This window comes from Leptonychotes weddellii, chromosome 12 (genome assembly GCF_054177405.1).
Source record: "Leptonychotes weddellii isolate Sample4059 chromosome 12, ASM5417740v2, whole genome shotgun sequence".
Lineage (NCBI taxonomy): Eukaryota > Metazoa > Chordata > Mammalia > Carnivora > Phocidae > Leptonychotes > Leptonychotes weddellii.
The window spans coordinates 61,584,562-61,606,184 of record NC_138380.1 but is presented as its reverse complement, the minus strand read 5'-3'; the positions used below and the strand labels follow the sequence as shown (position 1 = coordinate 61,606,184).

Sequence of the window (21,623 nt, the reverse complement as noted above, 5' to 3'; positions counted from 1 at the left end):
GAATGGCTGGGCACCCACTGGGATTTAAGCTATGACACAGGCCAACCGGGCCCCGCACATCACATGCGCCACTGTTCCTTCAACACATGCATGTTAAATGACCGAGTGAATCGAAGCTTTAGAGTTTCTCTTCTGCTGACCACTCAAAGAAATATATCTGCATGCACTATTTTTTTTTTTTTAAATTTTGCCTTGACGAGAGTGAAGATTAGCATTTGACATACCCCAAAATATACAGCAAAATTAATATGAAACCATAAATTTGTTTTTCCTTTTTTAAAACCAGTTAATACATTTATATATTCCATATGATCCAGAAAACAAATTAACCTATCCCTAAAACTAGCCAAAATATACTCTGTCTGTAAGTTTAGTAATATATGGGATCACATTACAAAAATGTTAGTGTTTTAAACTGAAAAAACTCCACATAATTTTAAAGAATTGTTCTTATAATCCCTTATTTACTGAGCTTTTGCCAGGTAAAATAAGCTGCGTCGTTAGGGCAAGTTACAACTTACAGCTACTAGACATTCTTCTACAAAAGGAGTCAAGACGTGGGGGCGGATGGTGACCATGATGTCTCGGAAGTCAATGGCTGTAACTTTTCCGGTCCTGGCATTGTCCCTTTGCACAAAGGCTTGCTTTGCATGCTCCAATTGTATTTCCTACAAATAATGAAAGTGAAATAATTTATGTTTCTGAATTACTACAAAAGACTGCTCAATTTCAAATCAGGGTGAAGAAATATAGATCGTATCTTGATTTAACAAGCCTTACCAGCTTGTTAAATAACACCCTCAAGCTATCCTCTTCTTCCAAAGACAGAACTTTGCTCAGACCAGTGAACATGTCTCGGAAAATGCATTCCACCTTAAATCTCCTGCCCAGAGAAACCAAATCACTTCCGTGTTCTGCTAGAGTCCAAGGACACAAAGAAAATAAAAATTGGAATGAAGTTTGGTAGGCCCAAAAATATGGCCAAACCCAACTCAGGTGATGCAGACATCTACAGGGACATTAAGCTCTCTCCAAAGAAGAGACAAAAATTCTTACTGGTAACCTCGTACACAAACATGTGACATAGTAACAAACCGAAAAGGGTGCTTCTCCTCTGGAATATGCTGCTCCTCTAACATACGGTTTCTCAGGCTTGACACTACTGGTATTTTAGGCGGGTTAATCTTTTGTTATGGAGAGCTGTCCTGTGCATCCCTCCCCTCTCTCTTTGCACTAGATGATGGTAGCCCCTTTACCCCAAGAGCACGACAATCAAGAATGTGTCTGGAGAGGGCCACAGGTCCTGAATGAGGACACTGCTCCAGAATGAGGAAGTGGATGGTTTGTGGGTCAGCCGTGGCAAAACTGCAGCAGTACCACTGTTTTAATTCCTATGATCTAAAGACAGGAAGCCCAACTGAGATTTCAGTTGTGATTCACAGGGAGTTAGCGTATATGCAAAATAAACAGCCTCCCATTTACCCCACCAGGGGCTGCGTAGGAGGAGCATCTCTTGCAAAGGGCATTTCATTATCTTCCTCATGACCTTGCCCATTTCCCAAATGGGCCCTCAGAGATCTAACCTCTATGGAATTAAAAAGCACTGCAAGGACTTCAAATTATTTAAACGAAAAAAGTTTAATTAGTTGATACAGAGAATTACTGCTTTTTTTTTCAACTTTGGCGAGACAATGACTTACGGTAGTGTAAAAACAAATCATCCCTATGAAGTGGCGCGAGCTAAAGCACAGGAGAAATGACGCAAGCCTGATCATGCTTCAAAGTGCTCCATCTCCCTTCTCTTCCCCCAGAAAGGTGGGAGATGAAGGAAGCTTGATAAAATATTAATAATAATTGAAGTTGCATAATGGGAACACGGTGGGTCACAGTATAATACACTTTCCTACTTTAGAAGAGTTTGAAAATTTTTAATTTAAAAAAATTTTAAAAGACAATACCATAGTAAGAATCAGAGTTCTTATCCTATTCAAAAGCTTCTTCTCAGCCACAGCATCTGCCAGTTTTGATCCAGCCTGTCCCTGTCCCAAGGCTCTTCTGGGACCTTTATCTCCCTGGTGACTCTTCCACTTAAATGGGAGGCTTCTGTCAGCCCTCTGTCCTCAAGTCTCCTCGCTCTACTCCCCTAGGCCTCAAAGATTTCTCAGAAGGCTTGAATCCCAGATCCAAATCTCACTTATCTGCTGGACCAGAATTCCTAAGTGCTCAGAGAATATATCCACGTGGGTATCTTGTAAAGGCCACACAATGGCACATCACTAAATCCAAGGAGCTACTCTCAGCCTGGTCTCCAGCACCCCATGCTCAGTCCTTCCAGACCTTCCACACACCCCGACCTTTGTCTGCAATCCTCCCTCCGCCTGGTGTAGACTGCAGCTTCTCTCTGTAGTTCCTGAAATCCTACCACTTTCCTCCAGGCTTAGCTCAAATGCCACCACTTAAGTAAATGTAAGTAGGTCTCTTAGCTGAAAAGAACTGATGTGATCACGTGGCTCCCTGCTTGCACCTCAATCCGTAAGATTTCCATCTTACTTGAAGCAGTTGTTTCTATTCCTATCTTTCCCCTACCTTGCCAGGGAAAGGAGACTACATCCTATTCATCCCTCCACTGGTGTAGGCAGAATGCCTTAGATATACTAGGTACTCAATAAACCACAGACATCATCTTCAGTAATAGGTATTCTATAAAACCAATTGAATGAACAAATCACACTCTACTGAACGAGAAGGTGTTCTCTGTATAAGTGCCTCCAATTTAAGAGGAAGAAACCAACTGTTAAACACCCTGTAGTGAAAAATGACCACAGTATGTATTCAATTGAAAGTAAATGAACACAGTCTCCTTCGAATTGCCAGACCCACTGCTAAAGCCATTGTAAGGCAAGATTACTCTCAACAACAGTAGGTGTGTTCACTTACTTACCATCCCCACCCCACCCCCCGCCCCCACAGTTTATAACTCAACTAGAGTCTTAGGGATCCACAGACCAGGATACCAGAAAAGGCATCACCCACCCTGGCCACCCCATTTCCTCAGAATTCCTGGCCCCCTCATGTCCTCAGAACACGAAGACCAACCTGCTCGGAATTTCAAATTGGGAAACAGACATCAAAGTGGGGGTGGGTGCTCACACGGCAGAGCAGGGGATGCATCTGTAACAGGGATGGTGTCACTAACCATTTCTGTGCCTACACTTCAGGATCCAACATTTACTAGCGGGGATCCCTCGATCGCAGAACATGAAAGTACTTTTAACTCTAATGATGAACAACTTTAGAATACATTTCCAACAGCTCTGAAAGACTGGGGACACCATAAATTCCATGAAAAACAAGAAGCTAACTGAACATCATTCTCTAAATAGTAGGATAGAGTGAAAACATTTAGTTAAGTGTTTCCTCAAACTAAAGGCAGTTTGCTGAAGAAGTGGGTTGCCTTGTGAAGAACAACTGTTTATGTCATGACTATTTAGTCTTCTGGGTGAAGAAATAAAGCTATTACCTCAACCAACACAACAACCATTTTAACAGCATTTAGTGAACATATATTATGCACCAGATACTGTTCTAAAGCATTTTACAGTTTAAACTCACTTCCTGCTCACAGCAACCCCATGAGCTGGGCACTATTATTAACTTTATTGTGGCAGTTGAGGAAATGAAGTCTCACAGGAAGCAGCGAAGCTGGAATGCAAACCCAGGCAGTTCTGCCTCCTGAGGATGCCCCTAACACTTCAGCACAGCACCTGGGGAGCCTGGGTCATGCGACCGTCAGGAATCTGATGACAAAATATATCTGACACTTAGGAATCTTAATAACTATGAAAAGACAAAAATTCACGTGTGCTTTTTTTTTTTTTAAAGATTTTATTTATTTATTTGACAGATTGATAGCGAGAGCAGGAACACAAGCAGGGGGAGTGGGAGACGGAGAAGCGGGCTTCCTGCCGAGCAGGGAGCCCGATGTGGGACTCGATCCCAGGACCCTGGGATCATGACCTGAGGCGAAGGCAGACGCTTAACGACTGAGCCACCCAGGCACCCTCAAGTGTGCTTTTAAATTATTCTTAATGCTCTAGATTTTTTGTTGTCTGTTTTCATGAGAAAACAGTAAAATTTGAGACTTTTTCCTTAAGGAAGATGTCTTTTATGTGCTCCAAGGGCTAGGATTGTTCTCCCAGCAAGAGTGGAGACCACGGAGAAGAGGAACCATATCTAAAGGTCTTCTGGCCTTGCTCACTTACAACCCCAAGAGACTGAGTAGAGAAAGACAAATAAGGAGGCCTTAGGGAGCCAACACATAGATACTCTATAAATACTTAAGTTGAGGGGTGCCTGGGTGGCTCAGTCGTTAAGCATCTGCCTTCGGCTCAGGTCATGATCTCCAGGTCCTGGGATCGAGCCCCACATTGGGCTCCCTGCTCAGCGGGGAGTCTGCTTCTCCTTCTCCCTCTGCCTCTCTCCCTGCTTGTGCTCTCCCTGTCTCTCTCTCTCTCAAATAAATAAATAAATCTTTAAAAAATAAATAAGTAAATACTTAAGTTGAGAATGAATGACTTTTGAAATAGATATTCAGGCTCGCTATTGATGGCAGAGTGACTGAAAATCAAAGCTCTTCACTGGCACCTCCAAAGCTGTTTAAGGAAAACCTAATGCATACCCATAGAGCCTAGACTCTGATGGCTTCTAGATCTGAACCCAAGGGGATAAAAGTGGGACAGAAAGCTTGGAGATGCACGATGTAGGGCTTAACTAAAATAGTGATCGTTTCCAAAATGAGCAGAGGAGCAGAGAACAATGGGAGAAGCAAGAGTTACATTCAAATATTTAAAGGTTAAAGGACTACCAGGGACAAAAAAGAAGTTAGACTGGTCCTCTATATCTCTTTAAAAAAAAAAAAAAAATGGAGAAAAAAATATAGGGATCAGGTTTTAGCACAAAACACCAAAGTCTTTAACCTATACAACTCTTCAGCAATGAATCAGGCTACACCGCAAAGTAGCAGGTTCCTAGTCACTGGCAATATCTGAGCAACAACAGGCTAAGGAACATATGTCAAGGAACCTCTTTATTTTAATACAGGGAGTTATGGAAGCAATCTGTTATGATGACAAACATCTGAAGTTTGGAACAGGAATGAGCAGAGCTCAAGTATCAATCATGACACTCCTAGGAGGATTAGGGGAGTATATATCTTAGAGCCCCTGCAACATCGACCGTGGAGGGTTGTAAAAACGAGACGTCATGCATGACAGGCACTTACTAAGTGGGAACTTTGATTTTTGTTGAGGTGAATGGTTTAAAATCCTCTAAAGACCCTTTCAGTGTTAGGTTCTTTGAGTCTTTAAAAAATCACCTCATAAGGAACAGTGGCTCTGCTGAGTCATTCTGAACCAGCAACAGAAACAGAGAGATGAAGACCAGATCGGGTAGAGAACACAGTAATGGCTGAATGCCCAAGCACTTAATTACAGGCCAGAGGCCAGGCCAAGAACTTAAAACATGGTACTTCATGAAAGCCTCACAATAATTCTGTCAAGTAATTATTATCTTTATCTTCCAGAGAGGTACCTGGAGCTCTGGGAGGTTAACTAACTAGTCCAAAGTCACACAGCCAGGAAGTGGCAGAACTGGGATCTATTCTGAGTTATTGTCTGATTGTAAAACTGGGATTTTTAACCACTAGCTGATGCTGCCTTGGGTAAAATCGTAAGAGGATTGTTAACAGATAACTGGAAAAGAGATTTTAAGAAAAGCTTTGGTGACGACTTAATACATAAAATGGAGCAAGATAGATCTCAAAGAATTCTCCCCTTGGATGATGAGAGAGATAGAAGCATCTACCATGAAGGAGAACACCTAAGGGGAAAGAGACGAGACAGTTGCCGATGAGAAACTTGGGGCGAGATGGGCTTAAGTTATAAAACAGAAGTTGAGCTATAAACAAAAGAAAGCTAGAGGTACAGACAGAAATGTAAATGTGGGAAAAGGAGACAGCAGGATTTCAGTGGGGGAGAAAACCAAAAGCTACCATTTAACTGTTACTAAGTGTATGTTACACTGCAGCGACTATTGTGTTTTCCCTGTTTCATCTCTATGAATCCTCCCAACGGACTTACGAGGTGGCCCTACCATCACCTCCATTTAGTAGATGGGAAAATGAAGTAAAGAGCAGCTCAGGGTCACATGATGCTGAGGATGAACCTGGACATGCACCTGAGCGGTCCGGCTCTGGAGTTGCAATCTTAACCTACATGGACTGTCTGTTCCTTTTCGGGGGACGCCTAGCAAAAACCCGAAGAAAAAAATAACACTTGTAGAAATAGAGGAGATCGGCCCACAGTACATCAAAAGAGCAGCCAAGTGACCAAAGAATGCAACTGATATCTAAAAAAAGTGAGTATGGAAATACAACAAGAGGGCCTGGGACCTGGTGGGAAACCCAGAGAGCTGGAAAGATGGCACAGCCCTGCAAAGGGAGCTCAGCTCTCACCAGTGCCAGGCGACGGGGCGCTTGCTAAGTGCTGCTGACAGGGACGGCAAAGACTAAGGAGAAAGGGCCATCCTCCACCCGAGGCCACAAGGTCACAGAGCAAGGAGCCCCAGGGCTATCTCGAAGGCAGTTCTGCTCAAGCACATGAAAGGAGGCCCAATTTCTCTTTCTTATTTGCCAGCGAACGGTTTTCTGTTCCTGCTATTCTGCTGCATGATGATTAATGGAATAGGCTTTTACTGCAGCCGTTTCCAACTACTTCAGCACACCCATTCAGATTGCTGGAGGGAAAGAAAAAAATCAAACTCTTCAAAATTGCTAGCTGTACAAAAATAAACATATGGGGGGGGGGTTACACCATTTCAGGTCTAACATTCATGCTTCTAATAGTTCCAGGCCTGTCATTTCCTTAATAATGTCCAATTTTCAAGTGGGTATATTTTGAATGCAAAAATTCTCTCCACCTCTATTCAGACATGCAAGTTTGTGCTTCAGCCTGAGGACAATTTATCAGAACAAAAACAAAACAAAACAAAGTAGACCAACAGACCTTCAAAACAAGCAGCAGATCCAGATGATTTATATTATAAAGCCAAGAACACCAAAAAAGACCCCTGGCTAGTTTGCACGTTTTGTGTTTTGTACAGTTATGAAATTAAAAAAAAAAATAACTAAAACTTTAATAAAAGGAGGGAGTTATCAATAAGGATACGACTCAAAAGAATTCTGGGGAAAATGCAGGTAATTATTTAAGAAAACAAGGAAGAAACTGTATAAAGATTTGTTTTAAAAATATGGTATCACATTTAGCCCTCCTTTAAATAAATTCTGTATTACATTGAGTTTCAGAACCTGTATTCAACACACAAGTATCCGCTTCATTTTCACAATCCTGTGCTAATTCGGAGGGAAAAAAAATCTAGTTAAAATAAAGATCCACATATTACTAAACAGAGTTAAAAACAGAACTTAGCAAAGGAATAGGGAGAGAGATAAGTAGTTCCCATTCGTGACATTTTTCTGTGTCCCCCATATTCCACCCATGCGGTCAGACTTCCAGAGTTCAGGGTGAAATTTCATCCCCAATTCACTGGGTGGGGCCTTTAATTGAAAAAGTCCTTAGCAGAGCATTGCATGTGGCCCTGCACGCACAGCAACACCTCGAAAGAAACCAAGTACAGAGCTCTTCCATCTCGATTTCCTTACTCTTCTGATTTAACGTTAAACTTCACAGTGGGTAGCAGCTGGAGAGATGTTGTATGGAGTGCTCATTTTTACCAGGATGTTACTGTAAAAGCCTGCACACCAGGCTGGCTCAGCAAAACAGCAAGCAGACAAACACCACGGACACAACAGCATGATGAATTCTCATTTCCTCTGCCCAGAGAGTGGAAAGTGCAACGTGAACGCAATGCGTCCTGCATCTAATTCTCCAAGTGACCGGGACAGGACCACATCTGCAGTCACCCACCACCAAACTAGCAACGGCTTCCAGCTGAACACAAAATACAATCTAATCTCCTAGAAGAGCTGAGGGCAAACAACATTAGCTACTTTCCCTCATTTCATTTTGGAATATCAAGTTGGGGCTGTATTTATGAAACACTACCGAAGCTGTACTCAGACTCCATCTGGTCCAACTTAAAGATCAACATAAAAAGCACTCACATGTTAAAAATGGAAGTATAATCATGGTCTCTGGCTACTAAAGATCCATGGTCTAGGTATTTTAACTAATACAGATGGCAAGGTGAGGGACAAAAGAGAGATACAAATGGCTTGGGTTATTCGATCCTAAACAAGGACCTTGTTATTGTCTACTAACCTGTTTAAACGACTATGGCTTCAGTGAGTTCGAGGACAAGTGATTGTTTTTTTGTTCACACCTGACGTGTTCTATCAATTCCAAAGCTTGAGAATTTGATGTTGCCATGGCTGAAGGCTACGTTTCCTTCTGTTTGGTGGTGGTGGGGGGGGGTACAATTTCTTTTTTGTGTTGAAAGCTTTGCCTTTACCAGGATGGCATGACAAGTACAGCGCTGTTAAGTGGCGGTGACTCTAAAGGGTCGACCACAGCTGGCCAGGAGCAGCCGATCTCTGGCCGGAAGAGTGACAGGCGACAACCACCAGCGCCTGGAAACAGTAGCTTCCAGAGCTCTACTCTCTAGGGCTCAGAAACTAAATAACCAAAACGTCCATTTTACACTGAAAAGACTAGCCCGGATCTGTACACCATGCTGACCCACAAGCCAAAATGGGTCAATTTCACTTCACAAAAATAACCCAAGTTGTTCGGTTGCCGTTATTAGCATGAATATGCTCTGGCATCCAACAGGACTGTCTCGGAACTCGAGATCCTTGCCAGTGTGTGTGTCCAGTCTAGGACACGAGACAGCTCTGATTCCCAGGAGCTACTCCCAACTCTATCTACAGTGACTCATCCTCTTCTGACAAAAGGGGGACCTGAATAAAGTTACAATAAAACACCCACACCTTTGGGTTCAGGGCTCTCTGTTGGGTTAGGTAACTTCATTCTTAAATTCTATTTGAGGAGAAGACATTTAGAGAGGATTTTTAGCCCCATTCCCTCCCAAGTCAGCAATCCTATTTCTTGGGAAATTAAAGCAACCCAAACTTCAAACTCTGGCCTCTTCATGAATTCAGAGCATTGCTCATTTCTTGATGATTTCTTTTCGAGCAAGAGGAGGAAGGCCCTTGGAAACAGAAGAAATTTCCTGGCTCCGTAAAATGAGGAACAGAATTCCTTGGAAATGCCCAAGTCTGTGGGCCCATAAGTGGGGCTCCTATAGTACCGTCTGACCTCCAAGGAACTGAAGAGAAGAGGTGGAAATAGCCCAGCAGCACACAAGTGAAGAGCGATTACAAGCAAAGCACTGCTCTGCAGCCCCTCGGGAAAACCGCCTCCTCTGTGCACCCCATTTCAGTAACCCATCACCACCCTTCCACTTGCCCGAGCCTGAAACTCACCTAAAAAAAGGTGTGAACTGGGAGTTTTACCTTATTCTTAACTGTCTCCATCCTATTAAATCACTAAGCCTGATCAGGCCTATCCCTCACCTTCTCTTGAATCCACCTGCTTTGGCTCATCACCATTACCATCCAACCAAGGCCACTGTTGTTTCTCTCTGGAATTAGAAAGTGACCAACCAGTCTTCCCTGACCTCAATTAGATCCCACTCCATTGGATTTTCCACACAACAGCCAGGACAATCTTTCTGGAACACAAATCTGATCATGTTTGCCTGTCTAAGCTTCTCATCAACACTGGGATGAAAACCTGAAAACCCGATTCTGTGCTTTTTAAACAGTCAGGGTTTTGTAGTCTAGACCAGTGTTTCTCAATGTGTGGCCCTTGGACCATCTGGAATATCACAATTCAGGATTCTTGTTTGAAAGTTTCTTAGGCCCTGTCCAGACCTACTGAAACAGACCCTTGAGGGGCAGAGAGGCCAGGATTCTGTCTTTTAAAATAATCACTTCAGAAAAATTTTACCCAAAATCTGAAAAACATTGCTAGAGACTTATGAAAATTAAAATCTCACCTTGAACAACTCCAGAAAACTAAGCCTCTGTGTGCTCATCTTTCATACAGAAACAATGGCAAATGCTTAACATCTAAGATGATCACAAGGACAAATACGAGTAAAAGCACTTTCTAAGCTGGAAAATGCTATGTGAGAGTTAACTGAAAACCGATTTCTAGTTAACACATATATTGCATTTGGTAGCCATCCTAGACTTTTCTATTCTGAATCTGGAGCAACTAGAATCTATGTGTAGATTATTTTTAAATTATTAATAATATGTGAAATATATACCTATGATTATAAAAGATCATCAAAATGACACCTGAAAATGTCATTACCTGAAAATGACAGGGGTGCCTGGCTGGCTCAGTCGGTTGAGCGCTGGACTCTTGGTTTTGGCTCAGGTCACGATCTCAGGGTCATGGGATCGAGCCCTGTGTGGGGCTCTGCGCTCAGTGCAGAGTCTGCTGGAGATTCCCTCTCTCACCCTCTGTCCCTCCCACTTGTGCTCTCGCTCTCTCCCTCTCTCTAAAATAAAGAAATAAATCTTAAAAAAAAAAAAAGGTAACTGAAAATGACAGAAACACATACCCCTACTAAGGGCCTCTTTTGTTATATTTGGCAATTAATGGATGGGGGTCAGGAATGCTCAATGTCCAGCAAGGCATGACTGTACACCATTCAGAAGCACAGCCCCTTCCAGGAACAGAAACTAGTTTTTTATAGCCTTGGCCCTGGAGATAATGTAATAAAATGGCAACAGCATAATATTTTTAATCCCTCACAAGTCTGTGATCTTATGGAAGAAGCTACTAAGCTCTAATAGTTTCTGTGTACTCGTTTGGGGTACTCCTTTGGGAACCCAATGAAAGCCATGAGCATTTTCCCGAGAAAATTACCGGTAAATGCAAACTTTTACCTAGAGTCCGTTTATTCTTTTGCATACAATAGGGGGTAATGATAATTACCTCTCACAGTATTGGGATGCTATTATCAGAAACAGAATATTTAAAAGCACTTCATAAATTATAAAGATTGTTACTATTATTACTTCTATTTTCAAGAGTGAATCTTAGTACCAACAGAATAATTTAGCAGAAAAGTTTAAGAGGTCTCACTCTGTGCTCACATTTGCCTATGATGTCCACCCAATAACCAACTAAAAATGATCTCCCAAAGAAGATATACAAATGACCACTAAGCACATGAAAAGATGCTTGGCATCATTAGACATTCGGAAAATGCAAATCAAACTCACAAATGAGATACTGCTAAGAGGCCTCAAGCGAAAGGCCTCAGTTTCTCATCTGTAAAATGGGGTAGTTAACTAGATGTACTTATGCTGGTATCTGGTCCTTTAAGTTTGTCCTTTCGATGGCTGCCCTGACCACACTTGGAATGTTGGTTTCAGCTTTACAGCTGCCATAAGGATCTGTGCTACAAACTCCTGAGGTTTTTTGCTACAAGAGAGCAGCCTTGTGGGGTGTACACACTTGCTTGCAGCTGTTCCTTCTGAGCTATCGGATGGATAAACACAGCAACAACCCCTAGACCTGTGCATTGTAAGGATCTAAAAAGTTGTTATCTCTGTACCTCTTGGCCCTTTGCACAAGGCCTCTGGACAAACCCTGCATGTTCTGCAAACATTTGCTCAACTGGGTGGTTTGTCTCAAGCGAGTCATAATCACAGCACAAGAAATACTCTGCACAGGGCAGAGAGTTTAAGTTGATGCCATTTATGAACAGGAGTTCCATCAGGTATAGAAGAAGAGTATTTCTCCAAATTGTTTTCTAAAAAATTCAGTATATTAAAACCCATTTTCAACTAGCAACCATAAAATTGAAATCAAGAATAGATGTATGTGGGTGCCTGGGTGGCTCAGTTGGTTAAGCGACTGCCTTCGGCTCAGGTCATGATCCTGGAGTCCCGGGATCGAGTCCCACGTCGGGCTCCCTGCTCAGCAGGGAGTCTGCCTCTCTCTCTGACCCTCCCCCCTCTCATGCTCTCTATCTCATTCTCTCTCTCAAATAAATAAATAAAATCTTTAAAAAAAAAAAAAAAAGAATAGATGTATGTGGAAATATTCACAATATTTTAAAATACACCTACATACCCTCCTATCAAACTACTCCCATTCACACATACACACTCCTCATGTAGTTAAGAGAGGACGACAGACCTGGAGACAAAACACAGGAGCAGTAAATTCAGCAGTATCATTGATGGGGTAACAGGACTGCAGTCCCACTTGCTTCTGAAATTCTTCTCTATCAACTAGGAACAAGACTCTGGGAAGGAGGCTTTGTATCCCTGCTTCTTGCTTCAACACTATCATTTACAGGGAAATTGTAAGTCAGGCATGCTTAGCTCAAAGAATATCAAATTGATTGACCACTTTATGAAGTTAAAACCAAAGCACAGAAAACAACACACCAGCAGAGCATTCAAGCAGCGCCCATGACTGGCACCAGCCCAGCGAGTGGGCAGCTTGGCCAGACAGGGAACATGTCAAGTCCTCACAGCCACGTGGTGGCTTATAACAAACTCGCACGTGCTCAGATAAGAGTAAAACACTCATATGGGAAGAAAACAGAAATCTGACCTTGCCAGAGAATGGCTCTGCTCACCGGTCACAAGCAGCTGTACGTAGACCAGCATAGGTAACTCATAAATGGGACACTTCAGTTGGCTGGAAGCAGCCCGAACTCCCTTCTAGGACCGTCTGTGGGACAGAGCAGTGTTTTCTCTACATACCACTAAGGCTCCCTGAAAACACAAACACTTCTCAGCTGTCCCGATGGCCGCTCCTCTTCCTTGTCAGGTGCCAGGTAGCAGCATGCCCGGGGACAGGCCTTTCATGGCGCGAGCGGCCAAGCATCTGCTTTCACAACCTTGGCACCAGCCGGGGAGCTGCTGCCTACTTCTGAGCCCTGCCCTAGAGCAGAAAGGCGGGTGTGTGCTCGACAAAGCAAGAGCCCAAAATATAGGAGATTAAGCTTTCTTCTATCTTTAAGAAGTTCCTGCCTACAGAAAAGAGCCCAAAGGAAGCCAACCAAGCATTCGGAGTAGGGGTCTGAAGCTAAACCTGCATTCAGAAAAGAGTTCAAAGGAAGCCAACAAAACATGTGAATGGGGGGTGGGGGAAGTAATCCAACGGTAGACATCAAAACTGGCATTTCACTGACATTCACAGAAAGTCTACCATGATACATCCATTAATTCCTTTAAATCTGGACCTGGAGTGGAATACAAAGCAAGGCCCTCCCCGAGATAATTATCCACCATAACCATTTTAATCTAGTATACATTCAGCACTTGCATTCTGCCTACAAAGTCAAAATCATCCCATGCAGGACACTGTGGGATGTTTTTCCATTTACCATTATAAAAGGAGTCAAATGTAAGCGACTGCCCTACAAGTTGCAGCTGGAAACAATCAGTAATCCCTGAGTCATTTAATCTTTGACTCTGGTTTCTCCATATCTTGAAGAAGGCCTAGAAGCCGCTCTGAGTGGCTTACAGCTGACTCAATTCAGCCTAATTGATACCTGCTTAAAAGGGAAACGTGATCATCCCTACTACTGCTAACATCCCATTAAGGCTAAAAGTTAATTAGGCCGTGTTCCATAAAGTCAATTTGAGGCATTTGTCTCAATAGCATTATTGTAATTATTCCTCATCAAAATGAATACCACCTCCTACTGCGCGCCAATGTCTTGTGTAAACAACAGCAAAAATCCAACAACTCACATTCCATTCTACACCTGAGTTATTTAAGTCGGTTTGTGTTTACATAGAACGGAAAAAGGGGATTCATAGACATTAACATTTAAAAAAAATACAAAGGTATGTTTAAAACATCTTGCTTTAAGTTTCCGAAGGCTGGGAAAATAATAGCAAACTAAATAAATAGCATGACAAATTTTATATATCATAACAAAACCACTAAAAGTCAAAAACAGAAGTACCTATTAAAGTCAACCTAGTACATATGCTCGTGCCTGAGAGTGGATCCCACAAAATGCTGACTGAATGAGCACATGACACAGCCTACTCGCATGCGTGCGTGTGTGTGTTCGCGTGCATGCGTGTGTGTGTTTGCGTGCATGCATTCTTGAGCCCTGAACATCCACCCTGACACTACACCTTGCCACCACACCTCAGAAGGCTCTGGCAAAGTCTTAGGCACATGAAATAAACAGGGGCAGCAGGATACCCCCAAAGACATTTCTAGTGACAAAGGAAAGAAGGTCATTTCCCTGGCAAATTTTCCCTCAAGACCCAGAATTTAAACACAGCAAAATAATGGCCTTCAATGAGTCTTTTTAAATTACATTTAATAAAATATAAATAAAATTAAATGTTAGAGAAACAAAACAAATGCATCAAAGTCCAAAAGAAAGAATCATACAGCCTACATACCATACAGATATTGACCTTTAGTGACTAAATGTTAATATTGGAATTAAAACATTCTAAGAATTACACTTCAGGAGGACAACTAAAGTGCAATCATGTTTTGTTACTACTTGTCCACTGGCATCATCAGTGGTCTAATGATGGGACCACAATGGGATGCGGGTGGTGATGAGAGAAAGGCAGGAGGGACAAGGCCAAGGAAGGTGCACCCCAGAAATGTAAACAACCCCGAGTTTCACCCTGGGTATGGACAGCAGATACTCTCTGAACAGTGATTCTCAAACTTGGCTGCACATCATAAGCACCTGGGAAGCTTTCACTATCCCAATGCCCAGGTTCTCGCTGCCCACCTCCCCAGTCAAATCTAATCTCTAGAGGTGGGGGACCCAAATACCAGTTGTTTTTAAAGCTCCCCAAGTGATTTCAATCTGCAGTCAAGTTGCAGACCCAGTGCCTTTGTCTATAAAAGGCCTCCAGTGAAATAATTCTACAGTTAGATGCTGATGAGGACATGTCTGTCCATTTCTCAAAGAAAAACAAAATACTGGTGTATAGTAGTGGAACTAGTCATAAGCCAAGAATTCAAGTTCCAATCCTGCCCCTTCCCCGACTTATGTGACTTTTCAGCAAATCACTTGATTTCCTGGGGCCTCAATGCATATTCCTTTTCCACAGGAAGGGATTCTACAGTCTGTAGGAACCCATTTAATCATATCTTGTTTACATACTAATGAAGAAATACTTTCAAATAGGATGGTTTGTCTAGGTTAGCAATTTTGAGGTAAATCAGGATCCCAGTTTTACTTATTTACTCTTTAAGAGCTGGACCCACCAGTAAAAACTGAGTGAATTCTGCATATGTCAGGTGTCTTTTTCTTTCTTTTCCAAAATGTAGTTGCACAAATTCTGAATCCCAGTTAAATGGAATACGTTGATGAATTGTGGTCTGTCCAAAAACTTGCTTAACGTCCTCTGAAAATAGAAAAGAAAGATAAAAACAAATTAGATTTATCCTTATATAGTAAGTTACTAAAAGGATATTGCTACTTTCTCCTTATAAAAAATAATTCAACTTTAAAACCACACAGGTTATAAAACCATGGCAAAAATAAAAGTTGGAATCTTCATGCAATCAGTCAAGAAACCAAAATTAATAGTCCCACCAATAAAGAGAAGAAAAAATCAAGAAGTCACACACAGATACACGCATGCACGCACGCACACCTAGAAGGCAGTAGGAAACCAAACCAAAATAATCATCTAAATCTAATATCATCATCTCACATGTTTTGTTTCAACAAGTATTATTTTCTAAACACAGGGGACATATGTACATATAGAAACACACAGCACTATACAAGTCTTAAATATAGTCCTTTTTCAAGTTATTAAAAAGTTCTCGACTCTTTAATAATATTGGTTCTCCCAATCCATGTGCATGGAATATTTTTCCATTTGTTTGTGTCATCTTCAAGTGACATAAGTCAGGCAGAGAAAGACAAATACCATGTGACTTCACTCCTATGTGGAATTCAAGAAACAAATGATGGTGACTACTTTATCATGGTGAGCACTGTGTGTGTGTGTGTGTGTGTGTGTGTGTGTGTGTGTGTGTATATATATATATATATAGAATTGTTAAATCATTATGTTGTACTCCTGAAACTAATACTACACTGTATGCTAAATACACTTCAATTTTTAAAAAAAGTTACTGAGGATTTAGAGATCAGTCAGATATATCTTGAAGCACATACTCAACAGCACTAAGACCATTTGAGCTTTAAAAAGTTCCACTAGTCCTGAGAGAAAGGCGTTTAAAGACAAAGGTGATGGGGAAGTAGAGCCCACAGCCCAATTTCTTCAACTTGATACAGCACATCGTCCACAGAATCCCATTTTAGATGGGCACCAAATGTACTAGTAATGATCCTTCACCTCTTTTGAGCCTCTACCACAAATATATCGGTAAGAAAACTGACAAAGAAAACAACAATAGGAAAAACCTGACTTTTCTAAAGCTTCACATTTCTATTTACAAGTCTCCCCCCTCCCAACAAAAATGTGTTTGGAGGGCAGAGGGACACAAATTATTATATTAATGAAATTTTGTCCTGGCCTTCACTTCCTTAAATATATCTACCAAACCTGCTCATTTTTATGAGCAAACTGTGCCTGATACCTTGGGGATTCCCCCTCCCCTTGCACCCATTAAAAAAGAAAAAAGAAGTTAGTCCTTTAGTTCTCCAAAAGGAGCCAAAAACTTTGGCACAGGTTTCCACTGTTTCCCCCAAATTTCCTACTTCTACCCCATTTCATCCACAAGTTTTTATTACATGTTTTTAACATTTCCAGAAAATTTTTAAGTTTGGCCATGAAGAAACAGGCCAGTGCTGCGATCAGCAGAAGGATGGGTGTTTATCTGCAGAGAAGGCAGTAAAAATCAGAACTATGCTGGGCATAAATTTTATAAAAGGTGGCAGAAAATCTCAGGCTGGCCCTGAAGAGGACAATAACAAAAAAGTTTTAAAGTACAACTCTCAATTTCCTTGAATTTATTCTGTCTTTTAGGAAGAGAGAGAGAGAGAGAGGAAAAAGGAAGTGAAACAAGAATTGGGATTTAAAAGAAAAAAATAAAAAAGGAAAGATCCCCAGAGAGTGAGGGTGATGGTTGTCCTCGATGAAATAAATTAAGCAGGAAAAACAAGTCTCTTTACAGCTCTAACACATCTAAGAAATTCCTGAACCAAAATTCCAATGGCTTGGCTTCAAATGCTACTACTAATCCGGACTAACCTTTCTGAGGCATTAGCCATGTGCCAAGTACTGTTCTAATGGCTCTATGCGTAAGTCCTCAGTGGTAAAACAGATAGTGCCCTAGAAAATCCGTAGCTTCTTTCCATTCTAAATTTCCATACCTCTGCATGAAGCAGGCCCCACAGAGGTTCAGAGGAGGCTCCCACAATCTTCTAATCTAGACCAATAAAGTATCTAGTGGGAAATGATGTTCAAATGACAAAGATGTGACCAAAAGAAAAAACACAATTTTTACACTGTGAAAATTTCATACCATAATAAAATGTAAACAAAAATGGTGTCCTAGTCATTTTTCTGCCAAGCATGCAGATGGAGTAAAGTTTTACGTAATAATCATGCATAGCTTTCAAAAATGACATTCTTCCTTTTTCTGACTTCTCCCTCCTTCAGTGTCCCATACAAAGTAACAGACGGTAGTAACCAAATACTGGTATATAAAGCTATGAGACTTATTATTCATTTTAATATTTATATGGTCTAAGACTGGAAATACACATACATAAATTTAAGTCACTCAAGAATTAGTAAATGAATTTAAAATGTGCCTCACTGTAACCTAATTAGTTTTCCTATAATTAAAGTAACATTTAGTGCCTAGTAGAGGCTCTGACTTGAATTCAAAACTGTGAACTTTGAACTCTAAAGTCTAGCACCGCCTGCAACTATACCACAGATCTTTTCTCTCTTATGAAGTCTGCTTGAAATACTGAAACCCAGTCACTCTCTCGGGGCGCCTGGGTGGCTCAGTCGTTAAGCGTCTGCCTTCGGCTCAGGTCATGGTCCCAGGGTCCTGGGATCGAGTCCCACATCAGGCTCCTTGCTCAGCGGGGAGTCCCGTTCTCCCTCTCCCTCTGCCCCTGCTTTTGTCCCCCTCTCTCACTGTGTCTCTCTCTGTCAAATAAATAAATAAAATCTTAAAAAAAAAAAAGTGTAGAGCTGTATGTGATCCCGAAGACATAACTCTACAAACTGTCAATCCTATAGACCTGTACTATTGGTAATAATCAGCTTTCAAGATTTATTTATATAATATGTATATATATGCAGGTATGTGCTGCGAGCGCACATATTTATTGTATATCTTTTCTTTCCACATAGATGACTAGCACCTTGAGAGCAAAAGGCCCTTTTCTTCACATCTGGTTGTCCCACCGTGGCTGGTTCGGTAGGCTTAGAGCAACTACCTACTAAACAGAATGTAAACGAGTCAGGAAAGGGTGAGAGTAGAGCAACAGGTTAAAGACAGTGGCATTGGGCGCCTGGGTGGCTCAGTCGTTAAGCGTCTGCCTTCGGCTCAGGTCATGATCCCAGGGTTCTGGGATCGAGCCCCACATCGGGCTCCCTGCTCAGCGGGGAGCCTGCTTCTCCCTCTCCCACTCCCCCTGCTTGTGTTCCTGCTCTCGCTCTCTCTCTCTCTGTCAAATAAATAAATAAAATCTTTAAAAAAAAAAAAAAAAAAGACAGTGGCATTAACCCTCTGAGGTACTACAGTTTCCATTTACTGAGAAGCTATTTCAACAATCATTTCCTAAGATTTCAGGGAAGTGCTTAAGAATCATCAGTCTTGCTTATTAAAGCCTTCAGTTCCACTCCTGGACTGACTCACTGTCTATCGGGGGTTGAGGATCTGCATTTTAACCAGCATAGCTAGTGTTTCTGATACAAGGGTCTAGGACCTCATTGTTAAAAACACTGCCCCAAAAAGTTATGGAAAAGTTAGATTAACTCCTTACTAATTTTTTTTTAAGATTTTATTTATTTATTTGACAGAGAGAGACAGCGAGAGAGGGAACACAAGCAGGGGGAATGGGAGAAGGAGAAGCAGGCCTCCCGCTGAGCAGGGAGCCCGATGTGGGGCTCGATCCCAGAACCCTGGGATCATGACCCGAGCCGAAGGCAGACGCCACCCAGGCGCCCCAACTCCTTACTAATTTTTAACTTCCCACTGAAACAGACAAACATATAACAGGATGGAGGTAGGAAAGAGTCTCCAGTCCAGCGAATGTAACACAATAATGTGTAAACACAGGCCACTTCTAGACACAAGAGGACACACAGGCCGCCACATTGGGCAAAAAAGTGGATGACCTCCTCTTCACTTCCCATGCGGCTGATGCTCCCTGGAGCTGGACGGGTTACACTGATGTGACCCTGAGAATGTGGTCCCGTTACTAGTTCTCAGGGGCTCTGACAAACTGGCTAGGGTAAGAACGCCAGGGCTTAGCTAGCTAGCTAACAACTCGGAAGTAGCAAAGCCTGTGCGCACCGTACTCGCCGAGTGGGACGCAGAATGGTGGTAGAAGGCATGCTGCTGTATCGGAGTCTAATCCACAAGAAACAACTACACAGCAGATCCTGACAGGGTACCACAGTAAGTGTTCACCTGCAGGAGTTCCTCACGGCAAGGAAACAGAAGCTTCAGGAGGGAGGCATTTACAGAAGAGAAGAAGGCTCCTTGGAGAAGACAAAACATGATCTGGGTGCTGAAGGCTGCCAAGGATTTATCCAGATAAACCCGTGAGGGAGTTTTTCAGTGGGGAGCAACAGCATGAAGAACGGTTCATTTCCTCGGAAGTGAATTAAGGGCCCAATCACCGTGCTTTGGACCAAAGCCACCCCGGGTCACTGAGACATGACAGATCCTGCTCCAGGCAGTTATAGACGTTGGCCTCACTTGCCCGAGCAAATACTATTTTTAAACCCCAAGGACTTGATGCCACCTTTATGGTGAAGAAAAGCTTGCTGTGGAAGAAGACCTGTTCATGGGACACTGCAGAGAAAGAGACCCAGAGGCGTTTTTTTTTTTTTTTAAACCATTTGGTACAATTTCTACAAAATTCATTTTATACTCTCCTAATTTACCTAACAAAGGTTTATGTACTCAAATATCGTAAGACTGCCAAGCCACTCTAACTGGACAGACCAAATGACTGAGACAGAGGGGAGCAGGATTCTTACCAAAAAGGAAAACTACCAATATTTCTACTCATTTTCATCACTAATCAACTCTTTTAAAGAATTAAAATATCAAATTTTGCCACTCTGCAAAACTCACCCATTTTGTCCAAAAGTACTGTATAGGTTCCCAAGTCAATGAATACTTCATCCTGCTCCGTACGTCATTCTGGGGCATTTATTTTCTGAAATGCTTGGTCTCTACACTTTCCTGTTGCTTCATGAACAGAAACATCTATGAGCCAAGAGTCACAATGGTTCCTGGAATTTCCCCCCTTCACTTTGGAAGACAATGTAACATCACCTCAGGTTAATATTCTTTTCTCCTTTTAGGAGGCACAAAGAGCTTTCTCATTTAACATTTGATTGTTTTGAGATTTGACTGCCTTGTAAGGCAATGAAAGATAAGAGTACTCTTCCTATTTTATAGCTAGAAAATCAAAAACTAAAAACCAAAGCAATTTCCAATTTCTGCTCTGTACTCTGGCTCCCATGGGAAATTCCATGAGCTTTACTATAAAAGACTCCAGTAGTCAACCTGAAGGCCATCCTATCACTAAACCTTTACCATTCCCTGGCCTTTCGAAACCTAACTTGTATTCCTGGGTGGGAAAGAGGAAACCCCAAACGTTCCAGGCTTTTTGGTTACTCATTCAGTGAGCTATATATGTAACTATAATTCATAACTCACCAGCTGATAGCTTTCAAATAAGCATCACATGCCAGGTTTATCACCAACTTAAAAAGAATGAGAAGGAGGTCTCTCCTAGTCTAAAACACAAGGCCTTAAAATCTTAACCCCAGGTTGAGGTCAGATAGGCAAAGAAGCAAAACTGAATTAGCACTGGAACAGGAATGACGCACCTGATTATATGTTTTGGGTATTTAAAGTCATACTTTTCTTAGCTCAGCCACTACTCCTGAAAGTAAAAACAAATTAGAACGCTTATCTCTTAAAGCATAATCATTGTTATATCAGTCTGTGCCAAACAAACTATGTTTGGAAGGCCTACAGTTCCCATAGTATCACCAAATAATGATGATATTATTTAAAGCAAGACTTCACCAAATAAGCTCAAGGATCCTTTGAGTTTATCTGTGGGACTTTGCTTTCCCCATAAATGTTTCCAGCCTTAACATCTACTGTACTTTTTAAAAGATTATAAAAAGAAAATTATTGGCAATTGTTTGTGGCAATTGTTTCTTCCCTAAACATAATCCCAAAAAGTCAAGTAATTTCTCCTAAGTTAATAAATTTCCCAGGCTACAGAGTATGGTTATAGCAGAAAAAGTTGTAAATTTTAAAAGCTGGGTCACAGACAACATGATGTTGTCTGTAGAAAGTCCTAGGGAATCCACTAAAAAACTATCA

At 41.7% G+C, this 21,623-nt stretch overlaps 1 protein-coding gene across 1 annotated transcript in view; it reads right to left on the bottom strand.

Annotated features, from left to right (window-relative positions):
* SLC25A13 (solute carrier family 25 member 13) overlaps nt 1–21,623 on the bottom strand; it is a 175,854-nt gene that overhangs the window by 70,646 nt on the left and 83,585 nt on the right. Inside the window, 2 exon segments of the mRNA XM_081799691.1 lie at nt 522–668; nt 15,312–15,451. Of these exon segments, the coding sequence (XP_081655817.1) occupies nt 522–668; nt 15,312–15,451 (287 nt within the window).